General features: G+C 45.4%; 1 protein-coding gene across 1 annotated transcript in view; it reads right to left on the bottom strand.

The window, feature by feature from the left end:
- The window catches only part of lgi2a (leucine-rich repeat LGI family, member 2a), an 85,345-nt gene that overhangs the window by 34,182 nt on the left and 32,308 nt on the right, over positions 1–18,855 (bottom strand). The window contains exon 6 of the mRNA XM_038791479.1: positions 1,681–1,850. Within this exon, the coding sequence (XP_038647407.1) occupies positions 1,681–1,850 (170 nt within the window). The remainder of the gene's footprint in view (positions 1–1,680; positions 1,851–18,855) is intronic.

Here is an 18,855-nt window from a genome sequence, read left to right as displayed (position 1 = left end):
GAGATGTAGAGGAGCAGATCAGGAATTGAGAAAACTACTCTTGGTTATCGACATTGAAGTCCCCCATCCAGTATACATTCAGTGCCGTTGATAATCTCAGCGCTTTTTCCAAGTAGTGTTAAACATGATAAAGTACTGATTCTTCAGCTGGGAAGGTTTGGTGGAAATCAGCAGCTGGTTTACTTGCCCACGTTTGAGTTGATGCCATGAGACTTCATGGGATCTGGAGTCAGTGTTGTGTACTCCAGTAGAAACTCCTTCATAAATATTTACCTCTGTGCTGTTACCTCTGGTGGATCTGTCCTGCCAGGAATGGTGTTGGTGGTGTCTGGGACATTATAAGCTATGATGTGGTGTGTATGATGGTCAAGTGTTAGAACATAGAACATAGAACAGTACAGCACAGAACAGGCCCTTCGGCCCTCAATGTTGTGCCGAGCCATGATCACCCTACTCAAACCCACGTATCCACCCTATACCCGTAACCCAACAACCCCCCCTTAACCTTACTTTTTTTTCTTAGGACACTACGGGCAATTTAGCATGGCCAATCCACCTAACCTGCACATCTTTGGACTGTGGGAGGAAACCGGAGCACCCGGAGGAAACCCACGCAAACAGGGGGAGGACGTGCAGACTCCACACAGGAGTTGAACACATGTTGAACAGGAGTCGCTCAGAAAGTTTTCAATTTGTCTGTGAGACAGCTCTCCCAATTATGGCTCAAATTCCCAGATGCTAGTAAAGAGGACTTTGCAGGGTCGACAGGGCTGGGTGTGCTGTTATAATTTCTGGTGCCTTAGTTGGTTTGTCTGCCTTAATTTATTTTTGAATGTTCTGTAGTGGTTTGGTGTGCCTAAGAGGCTTGCTAGGCCATTTAAGAGAGTCCAATGTAAGCCAGACGGTGATGTCAGGCTAATTGACTTTAAGGGGAGGCTTTAGGGTAAACAACTCTTTCTCGGCATCTATTCACATCCACTTCCGAGCAAGAATTACTGGAAAGTGATCAGGAGCATGAGCTTTGGTTACTTAACCTCTTCACCTGTTGAGGAGCATTGAGGCCAATTGTAGAACTTGCACTGCAAACCAGCTCAGATCAGAGCTCACAGCTAAATGGTGTGTTTTAGTCATTGAACAATTTATCGGTGGTCCAAGTGTTATGTTTAACCAGAGTCAAGTTTCAGAATCAAGGCACATTCAACAAAACACATTCAGAAAATAATCAGCATTCCCTTTCTCTCTGTTGCTCACTTTATTTACATATTTAGGTTTGATTGGTTGAGATAATGGTCAGGATTCCGTGGTCGTTTTCTGGCGGTGGGATTCTCCGGCCCTGTCAGCAGCGCACCGCCGCTGTGGCTTTCCCGGTGGTGTGGGGTGACTTCAATGGGAATTCCCATTGACAACGACGGAAACTGAGAATCTGCCGCCAGCAAACAACGCGCCACCGGGAACACGTGGCATGGAGGCCGGAGAATCAAGCCCAATGAAGGATTGGATCAGTGGAAAACAATAGATCAAACCTGCGAATTTAGAAGGCCAAGTTTTGTGCCTGTTATTATTTTTATTATTTCGAATAGTTTTTATAAATATTTGCGAAGTCATTTTTTGGCGAATATACCTGAATGTAATATATTTCTACTTTCAATTTGCTTGCACATAATATGTAATACAACTTACCTGCTGACATGCAGTCAAAATCAGAAGATGTCATGTCTGTTAATTTCCTTCCCTCATGTTCTGGTGGCCCAGCGCAGAAAACATCAGTCACAGTGGCATTTATGGTCTTCAACGAAGTGGTCATCCATTTTGTTTCACAGTCACATTGGAGCTCATTCCCACGTAAATCTCTACGCGGTTAAAGAAAATACTGAATGAATATTTGCAATGGGAAGTCACTGCTTTTGATTGCCCATGAAGTGTGGCCACACCACTCGGGTAGGGCAGGAGGTTCTGCAATTGCTGCCATGTTGGGGGCAGAGAAAGGAAAGCAGTATTACTCCCCTAGCCCCACACCCTGATTATTTTGCTCCTTGTGACTTCCTTTGTGATGGAAATGATCATTTTGGAGAAAAAATAATTTTTCTCCTGATCTGTCAAAGTTGGAGTTTTTTGTCAGGGTAACGTTTCTGCACCTCAACTCGCTGGGCACATTGACCTCCAGCGTTCTGCCAGGCCTCTACAGGAGGTGGTCATGTGCATTTGCAACCTAGGGTATATCTGGGTCCCAGCGTGTGTTCCAGTCCATTCACCACATTCCCACCTATTCACGGTGGGTGTGGGTTGGAAAAGCCTAGGATTTACAGCTCCAACTGGACCCATTTCTGGCAGTTTGATTTACAAAATAATCCAATTTTCTGTCATGTGGCATGTCAGAAACTCCTTTAATGTGAAGGGTTACAACATTAAAAGGCAAAAGGAGCTAAATGTACGGAATCACAAAATAGTTTACAATAATCAATAAATTAAGGAAATGAAGGGGCAATTTTCAATTAATGCCCAATACAGACGCAATGTCAGTTTGCACCGACATGAGGACAAGGCCAGGGCCTCAGAAGGTTGATGCTGGAAACCTGCAAGTGTCCATCAGCAACTCACTGGTTCTGGGACAGTGAGAAATCGGTTAGCAGCTGCACTAGCTGACAAAGCGGGCCCTGTGATGGGTGGGAGGGGGCATGAGCAGGCAAGCAGCTGGCTGCATTATCTTGTCGGTTCGTGAAAAAAAAATTGAAAACTTTCTGAGCGACCCCTGCTCAACACTTGGCACAACTGGACGGAGAATGCACAAGGTAGAATTTAATGAGGGCAGTGGGGAGCCTGACGTCCGCCACCAGAACTGGTGGTGCCCCTGCTGATGTGATCCTCAGGAGCTCAGAGGAAACTAAGTCTCTAATTGACAGCACGAGCCCCGCTTCAGCTTCACATGGAACGTTTCATCATGGGACATTCCCCAGTCAGGTGAAAATCCCCCCCCCCCCCCCACCCCCCTTGGGGAGCTTCCAGCTAATCAGAGGCCAGTAATTCTCCTTACTGACAGCACCGTCATACTTGGGCCTTTGCCAGGATTCATTCTGAATCTCTGGAGAAGGTTAAGTGACACCAGGATGGGGTTTCTGGGAGGGGGATGGTGATAAAGGTGTGATGGCTGTTCTCAGTGGGCACTCCTCTTCAGATACATAGTCCCTCAATCAGGCACTGACCTTCCTTTGAATGGGAGAATCCCTCACCCTACCAGGCCAGAAGAAAATCCAATAGGAGAGTCCCCACTGCTGGTTTAATACCAGTCACACTGGGCTGAGGACTTTAAGTCGCCATTAATTTTCCACTCAAGGGTCTCAATTGACATGCGGGCAACAAGACTAATTACAAGCCTACCTACCCCAGACTTCCCATCACCTGATCAAATAGCTACGCTCGACTTTGGAAGTCAGGGGAGGGGGTGGGGGAGGTTGGGTATTAAATTACAGCATCTGCTTGAACTTAAAATTTCAACTTTGGTCCAGAAATGGCAGCCTCATTAAACAATTTCAGTTAGACCTTTCCAAATGAGTGCAAAATTATTTCTGAAGAATCTTACTTCATACTCCATGAAGTAAACTTTGTAATCTTGAGCATATTAACAGCAAGTCTTTATTAACAGTTCATAACAAGACACAGATATACAGTAGAGGGTATAGGTGTGGAGTTGACTCAATCCTAGATCTTTACAGATCTCTTTCCATCTCTGGGCTGACCCTGGCTCCGAGTCATGTGCCTTCTTACTGTACCCAGTCCCACATTAACCCTGTCTGTACCAGACCCCAGTGCTACATTCAAGGTGTCTGCGATCAAATACTGCGATATAATGTAGTATTTACTTGGTTCCCAGGGAGCTCTCACAATTCCTATTTTTTGTGTCACCCACAGCTGCTAGGGTTATTTGAGATGCCCATGCAAGTTCAAGTTTGGATTCTGGGTAACAAGGAATATCTACTAAGAATATAGTGTTATGGGCCAGGGTTTATAACCTCCAAAATGTATTATAGAGTTCACCCGACCTACAACTTTTTGTTGAATTTAGCTAGGATGAGCATAAGAGCCTTCCCTTCAATGTGTTTCATCAGTCTTCCCAGACACTTTAATCAAAATTAGCTTTATTCTAAGGACTGAGTTAACAGTTATATAAACACACAGCAACAATTGTCATCAATTATAAACATAAAGACACCCCACAGCTACAGTAATCTATGTACAACATTTAATTAATTCCCCCTTAACTGTTCCAATTCAGAAACAAAATTCCATAAACCAAAAACCCCTTCCAAGGGCGTGGCCCAGCACTCTGCATTCTCACTTGAATAAGACTGGCTTTCCCTGCGATTCTGACCCCGTATCACGAGGAGTTTTAAACCCTTCCGGAAAGCAAACTATATCTTGGGCAAAATTCTCCGACCCCCCCGCAGGGTCGGAGAAATGCCCGGGGCAGGCGAAAATCCCGCCCCCGCCATGGCAGAAATTCTCCGCCACCCGGGAATTGGCGGGGGCAGGAATCACGCCCCGCCGATCGGCGATTCTCTGGCCCGCGATGGGCCGAAGTCCCGCCGCTGAGACGCCAATCCCGCCGCCGTGGTTTAAACCACCCCTGGTGGCGGTGGGATCGGCGGCGCGAGCGGGCCCCCGGGGTCCTGGGGGGGGCGCAGGGCAATCGGACCCCGGGGGATTCCCCCGCGGTGGCCAGGCCTGCGACCGGGGCCCACCGTTCGGCCGGCGGGCCAGTGCCGTGGGGGCACTCTTTTTCTTCCACCGCCGCCACGGCCTCCACCATGGCGGAGGTGGAAGAGAATCCCCAGCGCGCATGCACCGGTGGTGACATCAGCGGCAGCTGACGCACCGACGCATGCGCAAACCATCGAAGGCCTTTCGGCCAGCCCCGACACCGGCCGGCGGGCATCAAAGGCCGGCGGCGGCGGTTTTGGCGCCAGTCGGCGTGGTGCCATCTGCTCTGGCGTGGTCCTAGCCCCTCAATGTGAGGGCTTGGCCCCTAAAGGTGCAGAGAATTCCGCACCTATGGGGAGGCCCGACGCCAGATTGGTTGGCACCACTCCGCTACGCCGGGACCCCCCGCCCCGCCGGGTAGGGGAGAATCCCGCCCCTTTTAAGTCACCACAGCTGCAGGTAGCTATAATCAATGGGTTATTTACTGGAACAGATATTTAAACTGAAAATAGAGAGACAGGAACAAAACACTTCTTTCTCCCTGAGTCCACAGAAGTCAAATGTGAAACCAAAACCAAAAACAGTTCACAGAGCCACAGCCCAGCTCCACCCACACAATGTCATCACTGAAACCATGTGATACGCCAAAAACCTTCCTTAAAGGGACACTCCCATGACAATAACTCATGACACCTATGCAATATTAATTAGAGGGTCTCTGTGGGGGTGGGGTTCATTTAGTTCAGGTGGCTCTTGATGGTCCCTTTATTTTGGGGGTCTCTTTAGTCAGGGCCACTCTGGTAGATACAATAGTGATCTGCGCCCACGTGATTCCCGGCCCAGAGGATCGGAGAATCGCGAGGGCCCAGAGATTCTTCTGCAGGGTCACGAAGTGGGTGAAAATGGGTCATTAGGACCTATTTGTATCCATTGGCATCCCCCCACTGGCACAGTCTGCAACTCCCTTCATAAACTTCTATGTCTCTTCCTCCTTTAAGATGCTCCTTCATACCTATCTCAGATCAACCATGATCTTATTAAATGGCTTTTTATTAAAGATGCAATACATCACCAAAAGTGGCTCAGTAACACCATTACTGACTAATCTGAAGGACATCTCTCCAGTCACTGTCAGAAGCCTAGGTTGGCCCGATTCATGGATTTGATTCTTTAACACTAGTCTTGACCTGCTGCCATAGCTCCTGCCTGCAGTCCTGCTCTCCTCCCCTCTTCATGAGGCATCTTTCCTTGTCCTCCAGCCTCAGCTTCCAGCTCAGACACCGCTCCAGCTCTCTTCAGCCTATGCTCCAGGGTTAGACTCTATTTCCAGTTTGCTGACGACTTTGGTTCTTGACCCAAGACGAGCCCCAAGGGTTCACCCACCTCCGCCAATACACTCAGATAATGAAGCAGTGCATGTCTTCAAGCAGCAAGAGCTGGACATCATTCACGTTTTGACTGATAAGTGGAGTAACATACACACCACATATGTGCCAAGCAATGATCATCTCTAACAAGAGAGAATTTAACCATCTCCTTTTGACATTGAATGGCATTTCCATCACTGAATTACCCACCACTAACATGCTGGTGGGGGCCTCACTATTAAGCTGAATTTTAACTGGACCAGCCATATAAATATTGTGGCTATGAGAGCAGGTCAGAGGCTGGGAATTCTGCAGCAAGTGACTCACCTCCTGATTCCCGAGCATCTACTGGGCACAAGTTAGAAATACTCTCCATTTGACTGGATGAGTGCAGCTCCAAAAACATTCAAGAAGCTTGACATCAACCAGGACAAATCAATACTCTTGTTTGACAGCCCATCTACCACCTTAACAATTCATTCACCACGCACTGACAGCTGTGTGTAAATTCTTAGTAAACAAGGGATAGGTGGGAGTTTACAATCATATGTATGCATGTATGCCTATTTGTTCGTATTCAGATACACTGCAGCAACTCACCAGGGTTTCTTTAATAGCATCAACGAAATCCACAACCTCTTCATCCAGAACAATAGGGCAACTATCACATGGGGGCACCACCACTTGTAAGTTCCCCTCCAAGTAAACACCATCCTGACTTGGAAATGTATCACTGTTCCTTCATTGTCACTGTGTCAAATTCCTGGAACTCCCTATCTAACAGCACTGCAAGCTTACCTTCACCAACAAACTGCAGTAGTTTCAAAAGGTGTTCCACCACCACCTTCTTCATGGCAGTAAATGCCAACCTTGCCAGCAATGCTCACACCCAATAAATTAATGAATTAAAATCTGACCTTCACGTTAAAGAACTTTGCCAGCTGCACATTGCCTTTCCACGTCATTTGAAAACCCCATCCAGAATGAAAGTGACAAACCCTCATATGTGCTTCTGCCTGTGCACCTCGCTCCCAGGCAGTAACCTTGCCTGAAATGGTTCCACATGTACGGATGTTCAAACACATCTATCCAGCTGGCATTACTAGCCAGCTGACTAGGCAACAACATCACAGAGGAAAAACCTACTCCTCCTTCCTGCTCACATTCAATTCCTTACTGTTCATTTTGTACTAATGGCTGCATTTTCTGATGGAATACCTGAAAATCTATTTTCCCACTCAAAAAAAGGAAGAACTTTTGTTTTGCAAATGTTATTGTGAGAGACTTTTAAGCATAAGACCATAAGACATAGGAGTAGAATTAGGCCACTCGGCCCATTGAGTCTGTCCGCCATTCAATCATGGCTGATATTTTCTCATCATCATTCTCCTGCCTTCTCCCCATAACCCCTGATCCCCTTATTGATCACAAACCTATCTATCTCTATCTTAAAGACACTCAGTGATTTGTCCTCCACAGACTTCTGTGACAAAGAGTTCCACAGATTCACCACCCTCTGGCTGGAGAAATTCCTCCTCATCTTTGTTTTAAAGGATTGTCCCTTTAGTCTGAGATTGTGTCTCAGGAGTATATCAGGAGTACAATTTTTGGGATGGGCAACATTTTCTGAAACAAACTGGGAACTGGAAGTTATGCTTAGTCCTTGATGAGCTGAATGAAATGCTGAGTCATGAGGATGGATGGAATATCCAACAGATGGCAGCTGTTACTTTGCATAATAGAGTTGGCTGCAGCTTCAAATTGTGCAGACACTGTAACCTGATTGCCTCATACTTAAAAGAGGAAATGCGCATTCAAGTCAATTAATGCAGGGATTCAATCAATTAGTACATCCCGACCAATATTACGCAGCATTACATCCAGTATTATTTACCGCTCCACAGCAAGAATCATTCCTCTTATCTAGATTTTGTTGTGTTTTTTTAATCACTTATAGATTGGTCAATGAGGTGGAATTGGTGTCCACCAATTATTTTGATCAAAATAAATAACCAAGTAAACTAAATCAAATAAACCGAGGGACAAATTAAAGGGACAGTCCCTTAAAGGGAAGCTGCCTTCAACAAAAAGTGAATCACAAATGAAACTTAAAACATCAAAACAAAATGTCATTAACTGTCTGAAGTACTGTGTGGCTCTCGTTTCACTTAATTGTTTCATGCTAGTCTTGCTTGTCAGCTTGAAATTTGGTGATACTTCTCTGACTTCCCATTTTTCTTTTCTTTCTCCCCCCTTGATTCTCTTGAAGTAATTGATTGCAAAAATTAAATCTAAGAGCCTAAACTGCAAATAAAAATGACTTTCAAGATCTTTAGAAGGCAGACTTTTGAAGTGTTTTCTATTGAAAGATTTTTAATGCAAAACACAGCTAAGGTGATTATTTTAAGGTATATTTTTCTGAGACGAGGCTCCCAGTTTTAAACCCAGTTCAATAACAATGTGGATTAGAGAAACCTGGCATAAAGGTTAGTGTACCCATTTCACAAGTGCTCCAGTTTTCCAGTGATAAATTGTAATTACAGGTAGATTGAGTCACACAATACACCACACATTCCTCCATTTTCAATTCTCCATACTGTGGGTCAGCTGATCTGAACCCAGCATAGAACCCTGCAAAATGTACCCACTCTTACATTTCATTTGATCAATATTTCAAATGAAGTGAGAAACAGAATGTTCTAGAATTCCATAGAAAGATCACCACTGACACCACATTTGAAATTACTTTGACTGTTGAAACAATGAAATTCTAATGGAATAAGCCCTATGGTCTACATTGTTCTAAGTGCAAACCATTGTGTGAAACTGGTGAGGAAATTGTTTTTGTGAATTCCCTTAAGAACTTACTAAACTTTTTAAACTTTATGAACTTACAAAATTAATTAATGATTACCTCCTCTTTGCACAGCAAAAAACAGACTATTTTCTCATCAGGAACATGTCTGTATTTATGTTCCACATTTCGTAAAACGCTTGCATGTAAATATAGGATTGTTATCAAATAAAGTTACATATTTACTTTGCTGAATATTTTGCACTGAATCTATTTATGAACAATTAATTGAACATGCTGTCATCTACACAGACCTCAAGTTAATTTGCAACTGGAGATGAAGCATTTGTTTCTTTATAAAGAAAAACATTAAAATAAAAAAAACATTTATTAAACATCATTTTACTGCCTCGCTCTAATATGCAGATTTGCTAAAAAGTGATCTTACACATTGTGGGCGGGATTCACATCATAAGATTGCGTTGAATCTCACTGGCATTGTGAGCTGGGTAGAACCTGTGAGCAGGTCTCCTGGCTTTCAACAGCCACTCTGCACTGCGGCGAGCTGCTTTTCCCGCACTGCGTGGTCAATGGATCGTGCCCTGTAATTCTACACACAGTGAAAGATTCCTTCACCTTTGTGAGGACCATACAGACATGCATATCAATAGCAAAGCCACGTCCACGTACTTATTAGACATTGCTAGCCTATTCACTGATGTATTGTTCAAGGAAGCCATAGACATTTCCACCACGCCACTACATCATGGTGATCTGGACATGCCACCATTATGTGAATCTGTATTAATTGAACTTATGAATTCGGTAACTCATGCAGTTGAGTTCAGCTTTGATGCCACAATGTTTGTCCAAATAGATGGTATTGCTATGGGACTCCTCTAGGCCCAGGTCTCACAAACATCTTTGTCATTTTCCACAAGAAACATGTGTTTCAGGAGGCAACGGTGTTGTTGGCAGATAGAGGGTTTTGTGACAAAGTGCGGTCAGGGATTAAAGATTATGTAGAATTGAACCAAAATGGGGAGGTCTCAGTGGCCACTTTTTGGGAAGCGCTAAAAGCGGTGTTCCGAGGGGAGATTATCTCGTTCAAGGTTTATGCGGCTAGGAAAATGAGGGAGGAATATGAACAGCTAATGAACAAGGTAGTGGAGTTAGATAGGGAGTACTCGAGGATGCCCACCACGGAGGGATTTGCGAGGAGTAAAAAGTTACAGGGGCAATTTGATAGGCTGAAAAATAGGAGGGCGCTAGGACAGCTGCATAGGGCAAGAGGGGTGAAGTACGAAATGGAGAGAAGGCGGGTCAAATGGTAGCGCATCAGCTGCAGAGGCAGGTCGCATCCAGAGAAATATCTCTATGCCGACGACCTACTATTGTGTGTTTCAAACTCGGTGGAGAGCAGGGAGAGGATCATGAGCCTGTTGGGGAAGTTTGGGACATTATAGGGATATAGGTTAAATGTAGGGAAAAGCGATGTGTTCCCGGTGAATGAGTTGGGTCGGTGAGCCAATTTAGGGGGGATGCCATTTAAGATGGCCAGAGACAGATTGAGATACCTGAGGATTCAGATAGCGAGGGAATGGGCAATGCTTCACAAATGGAATTTAACAAAACTGGTGGAGGAGGCTAGGGAGGATGTCAAAAGGTGGGATACATTGCACTTGACTTTCGCAGGGAGAGTCCAAGTGGTGAAGATGAACATTCTGCCGAGGTTCCTGGTCATATTCCAGACACTCCCGATCTTTATACCAAAGGCCTTCTTTCGGAAACTGGACACAATTGTCTCGGACTTTGTATGGGCAGGGAAGGTGGCAAAGGTTAAGAAGACCCTGTTACAGAGGCAGAGGCAGCAGGGAGGGTTGGTGTTAATGAACCTGCTACAATACTATTGGGCGGCAAATGTGGAGAAGCTGAGGTGATGGTGGGATGGAGAGAGGGTAGAATGGGATAGGATGGAGGAGGAATCCTGTAAGGGGTCCAGTGTAAGGACTATGGTGATGGTAGCATTTACAATGGCGCCAAGCAGATACTCAGGGAGCCCAGTGTGTAGTCCTCGGTGAAGGTCTGGAACTAGCTGAGGAGGCACTTTAAGATAGGGGGAACGTCGGTGTTAACGCCATTGTGTGAAAAATACGGTTATGAGCTGGGGGGTGGGAATAGATAGCGCGTATAGGAAGTACGAGAGAAGTGGGGCTGGTTAAGGTGAGGGATTTGTATTTGAAGGAAAGGTTTACCAGTAAAGATGAATTGAAGGAGAGGGTAGAGCTCCCGAGAGGAAGTGAGTTTAGGTGTCTGCAGATAAGGAACTTCTCACGGAAGGTTTGGAAAAAGTTCTCCAGGCTGCCAAGGTACACCCTGCTGGAATGACAGTTGCTTCCGGATGTGGAAGGGGAGAGTAGGATGAAGGACATATACAGGTGGCTGGGAAAGCAGGGAGGTGAGCAGGTGGTGAAGATTAAGAAGTGGGAGGGGGAGCTAGGTGGGGAGATAAATTGGGGAGTATGGAGTGAGGCCCTATGAAGGGTAAATGCAACCTCCTCGTGTGCAAGGATGAGCCTGATACAGTTCAAGGTCAATCACAGGGTACATATGATACGGGCAAGAATGAGTGGATTCTTTCAGGGGGTGGCAGACGAGTGTGAAAAGTGTGGGTGGGGACCAGCGAACCACGCACATATGTTCTGGGGCTGCGAAAAGGTGGAGAGATTCTGGGCGGGAGTATTCGCAGCGCTAGCAAGAATAGTGGGAGAGGAGGTGGAGCCGGACCCTTTGGTGGTGATATTAGGGATATCAGGGAAGCCAGAGCTGATGAAGGGGAGGAAGGCCGATATTGTGGCCTTCGGCTCTCTGATTGCCAGGCGGCTAATCTTATTGGAGTGGTAGTCAGCAACGTCAGCGGAGGTAGCGGCCTGGCTGGATGACTTATATGACTTTCTTCGGCTGGAAAAGATCAAATACGAGTTAAGAGGTTCAGCGGAGGGTTTCGAGGCAAGGTCGGGAATGTTCACGACCATATTTGAGGAGCTATTCATCGCGAGGCAGTGAGGTGGGGGGTGAAAAAGGGATAAAAAACATTTTTAAAAATAGTGTAAATAGCCTATCTCACCAGTGCAATCTGATCTAAGCCAAGAGTAATAATCCAGAATACGCTGAAGTAGAGCATCATGGACGGCATGGTAGCACAGTGGTTAGCACAGTTGCTTCACAGCTCCAGGGTCCCAGGTTCGATTCCTGGCTTGGGTCACTGTCTGTGTGGAGTCTGCACGTCCTTCCCGTGTCTGCGAGAGTTTCCTCCGGGTGCTCCGGTTTCCTCCCACAGTCCAAGGATGTGCAGGTTAGGAGGATTGGCCATGCTAAATTGCCCTTAGTGCCCAAAAAGGTTGGGTGTGGTTACTGGGTTACGGGGATAGGGTGGAAGTGTGGGCTTAGGTAAGGTGCCCTTTCCAAAGGGCCGGTGTAGACTTGATGGGCCGAATGGCCTCCTTCTGCACTGTAAATTCTATGATCTTGCAGTACGCCCTGTTAGTTTGACTTTCTTCCTAACCCTTCAGCAAAAAAAGATTGCGAGCTGCAAGTGTTGGGAGTGTGAGCTAATAATGACACAGGAAAGGCAACAGAGCATCTGGGGGTTGAGAAATTATGGGATAGAGAAAGAAATCAAGGATCAACTAAGAAGGAAATAGGGTGAATTAAAGTCAAATCCAGTACTAAATAGAAATAGAAAGAAAAGATTGAATTCTGAGAAGGAAAAATTGACAAAAAAGAAAAAGTAAATCCTTTTACATCAAAAAATAAATTGAATCTCTTAACAATTTACTGCCTGCAGTAATGAGATACTAGTTTCAATTATTCCCTTACTGGACCAAAGTGATTAAGTCATATTACAAGAATAAAAATATTATCATTAAAAAGTTAATTACTCTGTTAATTGCCAAGTCTAATTTATGTCCCCTGTTTAATTGGCAATCGCAGGTACAGTGTCTCAAAATTGGCAAACTTGGGGCTGAAAACATGCCGGATTTCAGATCTTGCCAGATTTTGGGTTGGCCAGTTCGGGCCACAAGCAGTTCGGTCAAGCCAAGTTGGGGTGGGGTCAAGGGTTGCTCAGAGAACAGGAATAGACTGGTGGACAAGTAGCAAATGAAGATAACTAGTCAGATTGCACACCACACCAATGCAACACCTAGCTGAATTATCCTGCTACATTTTGTTTTTATTTTACTTGATCTCTATTGCATGGCACCTCCTAAAAATGTCCAATTTCCGGACAACTCCAGTTTTTGGACAACCAGATCTGAAACACCGTACCGTACTGTGCAAACGCAGCAATTTCACTAAATGCAGTTTTCATTGAAAGGGTGTGCTTTTATTAATCTTTGGAACACCTAAGGTGCATTTTTGGAACTGTTGATCACTGTGGTGAACCTGCTTTTGAAGCTTCCCCTGAAAACCATTTTGCTGGCAATGAGCCCAGTCAATATCATCGCCACCGAATTGTTCTTTTCCCATTTTCTGCCTGAAGCTGTTTCAATGTGGTTCTCTTCTGCAGACACACTCATTTGTCCAAAACAGAGTAATAAATACTTTAAAAGAACATGAATCCCTCCTTAATGGATGCTTTGATGGAATTCATACAGTTACAGCGACAGTTGGCAGCACTGTCATGAACAATAATGGTTTCTCGCCAACAGCAGGTTTCTAATCAAAGATCACTTCTCCTAATTGTCCACATGCTCTTTGGTATGCAAGAAGGGTTCCAGTACCAGGAACACCAGAAACTATAGTCAGAGTGATGTCTTTTCCATTTATACTGTTGCTCATAACCATTTTCTGCCTCTTTACTCTTGGCAGAATTGCTGAGCAAAAACTTATAGCCAAGTTCCGCACGCATGAGTGTGGCCTCAGCCGGGATCTTGGATTCATGTCGCATTACATTCATCCCCCACCATCTGGCCTGGACTTGCAAAATCCTACCAACTGTCCTGGTTTGAGACAATTCACACCTCTTTAACCTGTGATTATCCCTCTCTCTGGATCTGTAACGATTTGATTACCTGCTAATGCTCGCATTCCAAGCATTGTCCAGCATCTCTGACTTTGTCTATATAAATGTTTCTGGAACATACCTCTCCATTCACCTGAGGAAGGAGCAGTGCTCCGAAAGCTTGTGTTTGAAACAAACCTGTTGGACTTTAACCTGGTGTTGTGAGACTTCTTACTGTGCTCACCCCAGTCCAAAGCTGGCGTCTCCACATCTTTACTCATCCAACACCATCATACTGTGCAATAACTAGTGTTTCCTGTAACTCCTCCCTCTTTCATAATTCCAAAGATCCTGGTCTTTATGTTGGAAGTGATAGTGGTGATGCTGAGTGTATTGAACTATTTTGCATTCCACTGCACCCCATTGATTCCAGTTTATAATCTGTGAAGAATTCAGAGGGTACATTTCTGAGTCTATTTTTTTTTTATTCGTTCATGGGATGTGGGCTGGACCAGAATTTATTGCTCATCCCTGAGGGCATTTAAGAGTCAACCACGTTGCTGTGGATCTGGGGTCACATGTAGGCCAGACCAGGTAAGGCGAACAGATTTCCTTCCCAAGGACATTTGTTTTTTTATGACAATCGACAATGGTTTCATGATCATCTTTAGGCTTACATTTCCAGATTTTTTTTATTGAATTCAAATTTCACCATCTGCCATGGTGGAATTTGAATCTGGGTCCCCAGAGCAGGACTCTGGGTCTCTGGACTACTAGTCAATACATAATACCACTATATCACTGCCTCCCCTATGAACAAACTTTGTTTAAAGCCTCATCTTTGACAGCAATATTGTGGAAAACTTTCTCACCATATGAGGGCAGTAAGCCAAAAATCAGCAGGAAGAATGAAATTGGAACATGGCAGCTGCTTCTTCTTCCACTCTATCCATGTCAAATGCAGGCCAGCATGTTCAAACGTTGTTCGGAGTTGCACTGTATTGCTGTCACTACTGGTATCACTGTAGACTATCTTGTTCACACCATCTCTTTCAGCAAAAGTGGAATTACTAGACATTATTGGTAGGGAACATTAGCCAAATTTCTGGTAGCCATGTGCAATATCAATAGACTGAAACCTCTAACTATAATATATTGCAAAGGTTGCAGCATTGTGGGGCCACTCTCTTGTTCCAAAAGGGTGGTAAATAATCAGCTGGTTAACCAGTTCATCAATGTGAAAAATGAGCTTTGGTGGAGACTGGTGCTGTTTCATCAGATTTGCTCTCTGAGATTATTGAATATGTGACGCACAAATAGAACCTGAAGAAACCAAGGTATCTGCCAGTTTGATTGACGGTGATACTAACATAAACGAGTGAACTTTAATAAGTTTCGACTATTCCTGAAATCATAGATTTCTGATATTCACCGTTCAATTTTTTCTATTAACCTTTGGCCTGCAGAAGAGATCTGTATGCAGAAGCTCAGATTAATCTAACACATTACTGAATGACACTGACCCAGCCAATATTACAGTCTTGACTCTATTTCAGTTATAGTAAATAGTGAAATCTTTTCCTTTTTCAAAAAGAAAAAAATATTTTTGATGTGCAAATCTGACTGGAATCTTCAAGGCTTAAATCATGTTTGTTGCTTTTGCCACTTTTTTTTAAAAGTGAAGTTCAGATGATTTTTTTAAACCACTTGTCATGAAATCATAAGACCTGATTTCATGTTCCCACTCGAAGTATACTTTTCACAAATGTTCTGATTTTGCTCAATCATGTTTGATTTTAAATGTGCTCACTTACACGTTCAACCTGCATGTTTGATTCTTTTTAAATGGCCTTATGCACATAATATAAGTAGCAGAGGGTGCAAGAAAAACAGTCATGTTAGCAGCATACCGATCATCCCATTCATCCCCATTTCCATGGGGCAGAGTAACAGCGTGTTCTGTCTCTGGGTATGTTTGCCGAACCTTTTGAAATACATGGTTCATATTTAACCAACTATTACATGGGAGTTGTTTGTAGCACAAACTATTGGAGCTTTGTCAGCTCAACACACTGAGTACATTTTCCTGTTTCTTTGCCCAATTACTGAGCGGAGTGATTCACTGTTGCAAAGTACACCACCACCTTAAGGAGAAGAGAAAACAAAAATAAACAGGGACTGCCTCCACATTGCAGATAATATGTGTGGTACTGCCGACAACACTCTCCTACCTGAAGGAGAGCAACCAGAAACAAGAAAGGAGTAACAGTTTGGCAGGGGGATGGGAACCAGAGCTACGGATCAGAGGATAGGGTAGCTGGTGAACAGGCAGAAATAGTATGCAGCGATTCTGTGAGGAAGGATAGACAGTTGATAGGGCAAAGTTGAACTCAGTGGGATGGGCTAAAGTGTGTCTGCTTCAATGCAAAGAGTGTCAGGAATAAGGGAGATGAACTTAGAGCATGGATCCGTACTTGGAACTACGATGTTATGGCCATTACGGAGACATGGTTTTCACAGGGGATGAAATGGTTGTTAGATGTTTTGGGGTTTAGATGTTTTAAGAAGAATAGGGAGGGAGGTAAAATAGGAGGGGGAGTGCAGAAAAGGAGGTAGTTGACTACCTGTCGACTGAGTCAGTAAGGGTGGCAGTCAAAAACAATAAAGGAGCAGTCACTTTTATTGGGAGTTTTCTATAGACCCCCCAATAGCAGCAGAGAGATGGAGGAACAGATTGGGCAGCAGATCTTGGAAAGGTGCAGAAGTAACAGAGTGGTTGTCATTGGTGACCTCAACTTCCCTAATATTGACTGGAACCTCCTTAGTGCAAATGGTTTGGATAGAGCAGATTTTGTCAGGTGTGTCCAGAAAGGATTCCTGACTCAATATGTAGATAGGCCTACAAGGGGGAAGGCCATATTGTACTTGGTGCTTGGCAACGAACCAGGGCAGGTGTCAGATGTCTCGGTGGGAGAGCATTTTCGTGACAGTGACCACAACTTCTTGACATTTACCATAGTCATGGAGAGGGATAGGAACAGACAGTATGTTTAGGTATTTAATTTGGGGAGGGGAAATTATACTGCTATTAGGCAGGAGCTGAGGAGCATAAATTGAGAACAGATTTTCTCAGGGGAATACTCAACAGTAATGTAGGGGTTGTTCAAGGAGCACTTGCTTCAAGTGCTGGATAGTTTTGCCCCACTGAGATGAGGAAGGAATGGTAAAGTGAAGGAGCCTTGGATGACAAGAGAAGTAGAGCTTGTAGTCAAGAGGAAGAAGGAAGCTTACATAAGGTTGAGGAAGCAAGGACTTGGCACAGCTCTAGAGGGTTACAAGGTAGCCAGGAAGGTACTCAAAAATGGGCTTAGGAGAGTTAGAAGGGGGCATGAAAAAGCTCTGGCGGGAAGAATTAGGGGAAACCCCAAGGCGTTCCACACTTATACGAGAAATAAGAAGCTGATCAGAATGAGAGTAGGGCCGATCAGGGATAGTGGAGGGAACTTGTGCCTAGAGTCTGAGGAGGTGGGGGAGGCCATAAATGAATATTTTGCTTCAGTATTCACTAGAGAGAGGAACCTTGTTGCTCATGAGAACAGCGTGAACCAGGTTAATAGACTCAAACAGGTTGATATTAAGAAGGAGGATGTCACCCGCAAGGGGGGGGGGGGGGGGGGGGCAGCACTAAAGGGGCTGCCGTTCAAACAAGCCCGACATAAATTCCGCTACCTGGGGATCCAAATAGCCCATGACTGGAAAGGGATCCACAAATGGAACCTCACCAGCCTGACGGAGGAAGTTAAAAAGGACCTGCAAAGATGGAACACACTCCCGCTCTCCCTCGCGGGGAGAGTTCAGACGATCAAAATGAACGTACTGCCCAGGTTCCTCTTCCTGTTTAGATCCATTCCGATCTACATCCCCAAGGCCTTTTTCAAAGCGCTGGACAAACTCATCATGGCGTTCGTATGGGGGGGTAAAAATGCTAGGATCCCAAAGAAGGTCTTACAAAAAACAAAAACCAGGGGAGGGTTAGCCCTCCCGAATCTACAATTCTACCACTGGGCAGCAACAGCCGAGCGAGTAAGGGGATGGATCCAGGAGCCAGAAGCTGAGTGGGTGCGTGCGGAGGAGGCCTCCTGCATGGGAACCTCCCTCCGGGCCCTCGCCACGGCAGCACTCCCATCCCCACCCAAAAAACACTCCAGCAGCCCAGTGGTGACAGCCACCCTCCAATCCTGGAACCAACTGCGGCAGCAACTTGGCCTGACCAAAATGTCGAACAGGGCTCCCATCTGCAACAACCATAGGTTCAAACCAGCACTGACCGACGCCACCTTCAAAAGGTGGAGGCAGGACGGGGGGACACTGACAGTCAGGGACCTATACACGGACGACAGGATCGCAACACTGGACGAACTGACAGAGAAATTTCAGCTAGCTGGGGGGAACGAGCTACGGTACCTGCAGCTCAAAAACTTCCTACGAAAGGAGACAAGGACGTACCCACAACCGCCACGACAGACACTACTGGAAGACCTACTGGACGCAAGTATCCTAGAGAAAGGGAACTGTAGTGACATGTATGACCGACTGGTAGATAGGGACGACACCGTACTGGACGCAACAAGGAGGAAATGGGAGGACGACCTGGGGATGGAGATCGGGTGGGGACTCTGGAGCGAAGCACTGCATAGGGTCAACTCCACCTCCACGTGCGCAAGGCTCAGCCTGACGCAACTAAAAGTGGTACATAGAGCCCACTTAACAAGAACCCGTATGAGTAGGTTCTTCCCGGAGGTGGAAGACAGATGTGAACGGTGCCAAAGAGGCCCGGCCAACCACGCCCACATGTTCTGGTCCTGCCCCAGACTCGTGGAGTACTGGACAGCCTTCTTCGAGGTAATGTCCAAAGTGGTGGGAGTGAGGGTGGAGCCATGCCCGATAGTGGCGGTCTTCGGGGTTTCAGAACAGCCAGATCTATTCCTGGGGAG

The sequence above is a fragment of the Scyliorhinus canicula genome, chromosome 3 (genome assembly GCF_902713615.1).
Source record: "Scyliorhinus canicula chromosome 3, sScyCan1.1, whole genome shotgun sequence".
NCBI lineage: Eukaryota > Metazoa > Chordata > Chondrichthyes > Carcharhiniformes > Scyliorhinidae > Scyliorhinus > Scyliorhinus canicula.
This window is presented reverse-complemented; position numbering and strand designations above follow the sequence as displayed.